General features: G+C 51.2%; 1 protein-coding gene across 1 annotated transcript in view; it reads left to right on the top strand.

Moving 5' to 3' along the window:
• UBL5 (ubiquitin like 5) overlaps positions 1-2,999 on the top strand; it is a 9,972-nt gene that overhangs the window by 3,600 nt on the left and 3,373 nt on the right. Inside the window, exons 3-4 of the mRNA XM_018572343.1 lie at positions 2,031-2,114; positions 2,195-2,232. Of these exons, the coding sequence (XP_018427845.1) occupies positions 2,031-2,114; positions 2,195-2,232 (122 nt within the window). The remainder of the gene's footprint in view (positions 1-2,030; positions 2,115-2,194; positions 2,233-2,999) is intronic.

The raw sequence follows: 2,999 nt of genomic DNA on the forward strand, positions 1-2,999 counted from the left end.
GAGGGGAGAAAAAAAAGGAATGAAAAAAAAAGGGGGGGGGGGGGGGGGACAAGGCAAAATAAAAATCCTCTAACTGTAAAATGATTGAGGTGGCGGGGTAGAAAGCTGCGGGTGATGTAAATCCAACACAGAGCGCCTTCAGATTAATTTCCGTTCAGTAATTGGGTTCATTTTTGCTGGTACAGTTGTGTTGAAAAACGAAAGTACACCCTCTGTGACTTCTGTGCTTTTACATATCAGGACATAACGAGAATCATCTGACCCTTGGCGGGTCTAAGGCTGGGCACACACCTTACAACCATTGTAGGACTATTGTCTTGCGTTGGTTGTAAGGTACTTAAAAAAACGTACGATCTGCCCATCTTGCATAGGCAGATCGTACTTGCGATGATGGCAAGCCACGCCCCCTGAGGGGCGGGCTTCCGATGACCGCAATGGCGAACGGGCAGTGTGCGCTTGCGCACACCGGCCCGTACGGCTGTTATCGCACGGACATGCCGCAAACCCGCCGAACTTCGTACGACGCTCGGCGGGTTTTCGAACATGTCCGTAAGTTCAAAGTCGTGCGGCCGTACAGTAGCAGAGGTCGCACGGCTTCCACACACCTTACGATAATCGTACGATCGCGGGATTTCCCGCCATTATCGTACGATTATCGTAAGGTGTGTGGGGACCTTTAGAATGAGGTAAATCCGACCTCAGGTGACCAACAACACATATTACACCGTGTCATTATTTATTTAATCCAGGTGTGAAAAACTAAGTACACCTCACTCATGATTGTCCTGTAGAACCACCTTCATTTATTGAATACATTGTGGATATAGTATGTTTACTGTGTCCCCAGTTATGAATGAACAGGAAGTGCTCTACATCACTTCGCGTTCATTCATGATTGTGGACATTGATGCCGATACCCGAGTATTTGGGCGTGTACTTGTACTCACCCAAATGCTCCGATACCGGAACTTGTGGTCAGCGGAAGATTTCCTCTGACCAGCAGTGCCGTAGGGGAACATGGATCCAGCTTCTCGTGCGATCAGGAAGCTGTACGGCGAGTTCCTGATTGTTCGGCAAGCCGGCTTCCTGGCCAATCGGGAGGCTGGAAGGCGGGCCATCACTCACCGCATGGCTTCCTGATTGGCCGGGATGCCGGCTCAATGATGGTTTGGCTGGGAAGCCGGTTTCCCAGCCAAGCGCAATCAGAAGCCGGCCAGACAACATGGAGACCACTTCTCGGGCAATCAGATTGCCCGTGAACTCCATGACAGCGGAAGCACCGTAGTCGGTGCCCGGTATTGACAAGTACAAAAAAGTATGCGCAGATACTGAGTATTTGAGTGAGTACTCGTACTCGCCCAAATGCTCCGATGCCGCGCACGAGTACTTCCGGTATCAGGAAGCCGGGCGCTGCGTCATTAGACGCTGCCCGGTTTCCTGATTGGCCGGGAAGCGGCTCCATGCTCTTTCGTCACTTGTGATGAGAGAGAGCATGAAGCCAGATTCCTGGCCAATCAGAATGCAGGGCGCCGCATCATTACACGCTGCCCGGCTTCCTGATACCGGAAGTCCTCGTGCTCGGCATCGGAGCATTTGGACGAGTACATGAGATGACGAGGGAGCATGGAGCCGCCCTCCCGGCCAATCAGAAAGCAGGGCGTCGGGTCATTACACGGCGCCCAGCTTCCTGATTGGCCGTCTAGGTAGTGGAGGAAGGCCGTGTTCTGGCTGGAGAGGCCCCGGGGGTGACAGGCTGGACAAGGTGAGAGAGGGCTTTCTTGTTAATCGGGAAGCCGGGTGGCGAGTCATTAAACGCCACCTGGCTTCCTGAATGGGACTTCCGTTACTCAGTCATTGGCAACGGCGAGTACTGGAAAAAAATTCTCGGTACCAAAATACCGATATCAGTGCATCCCTACTTAAAACCGTAGAGGGTGTACTTTCTTTTTCAAACTTCTGTTGTCAGTAGACTGCGGTGCGGCTGTCTCTGGAACGATTGGTTGTGGTGACTCCTTGACTCCGCCTCCCAGCAACGACGACACCATCAAAGACCTGAAGAAACTGATCGCGGCTCAGACCGGCACGCGGTGGGACAAGATCGTGCTGAAGAAATGGTGAGCTCCGGAGAACTTCACATTCTATATACGGGGACCTAGAAATGATTGTGTGTTTAATGGTCATGTCTTGGTTGCAGGTACACAATATTTAAGGACCACGTGACGCTCGCTGACTGTATCCTTCCAGACGTCATGTGACCCGAGTACAATTACCACTGAACCTTTTCATTGTGGGTGTGGGAAATGTTCATCTATAGCTGATAACAGAAGAAGATCTCATTAATAATAGATAAAACCCAATTCATTGTTAATGAGAAATGTTTCTGTTATAGTTGTTGTTTGGCTCTGTATTGTCTTGTTCTGAATTTACAGGTAGAGTCCTAAAAGATACAATTGTGTCCTCTCCCCATTGTGTGTGTCCCCCCCCCCGTGTCATGGAACTTCCCCATTGGTAGCTAATGCTCAATTCCAACAGCAATGTAATTACATCACCGTTGGCTGTATTGGGAAGATCCGAGCGTCTCTGACCGTAAACAGACAAATTGGTTTAGGCGGCCAGGAGACCCCCCTGACACAGCACCATGATAGACAGGCCAGGAGACCCCAAATCTGTCCTCTCCATTACACAGCACCATGATTGACAGGCCAGGAGACCCCAAGTCTCCATGGCACAGCACCATGATAGACAGGCCAGGAGACCCCAAATCTGTCCTGCCCTCCATGGCACAGCACCATGATTGACTGACCAGGAGACCCCAAATCTGTCCTGCCCTCCATGACACAGCACCATGATTGACAGGCCAGGAGACCCCAAGTCTCCATGACACAGCACCATGATTGACTGACCAGGAGACCCCAAATCTGTCCTGCCCTCCATGACACAGCACCATGATTGACAGGCCAGGAGACCCCAAGTCTCCATGACACAGCACCATGATTGAC

This window comes from Nanorana parkeri, unplaced genomic scaffold, assembly GCF_000935625.1.
Source record: "Nanorana parkeri isolate BGI_ZX_2015 unplaced genomic scaffold, ASM93562v1 scaffold2005, whole genome shotgun sequence".
Taxonomy (NCBI): Eukaryota; Metazoa; Chordata; class Amphibia; order Anura; family Dicroglossidae; genus Nanorana; species Nanorana parkeri.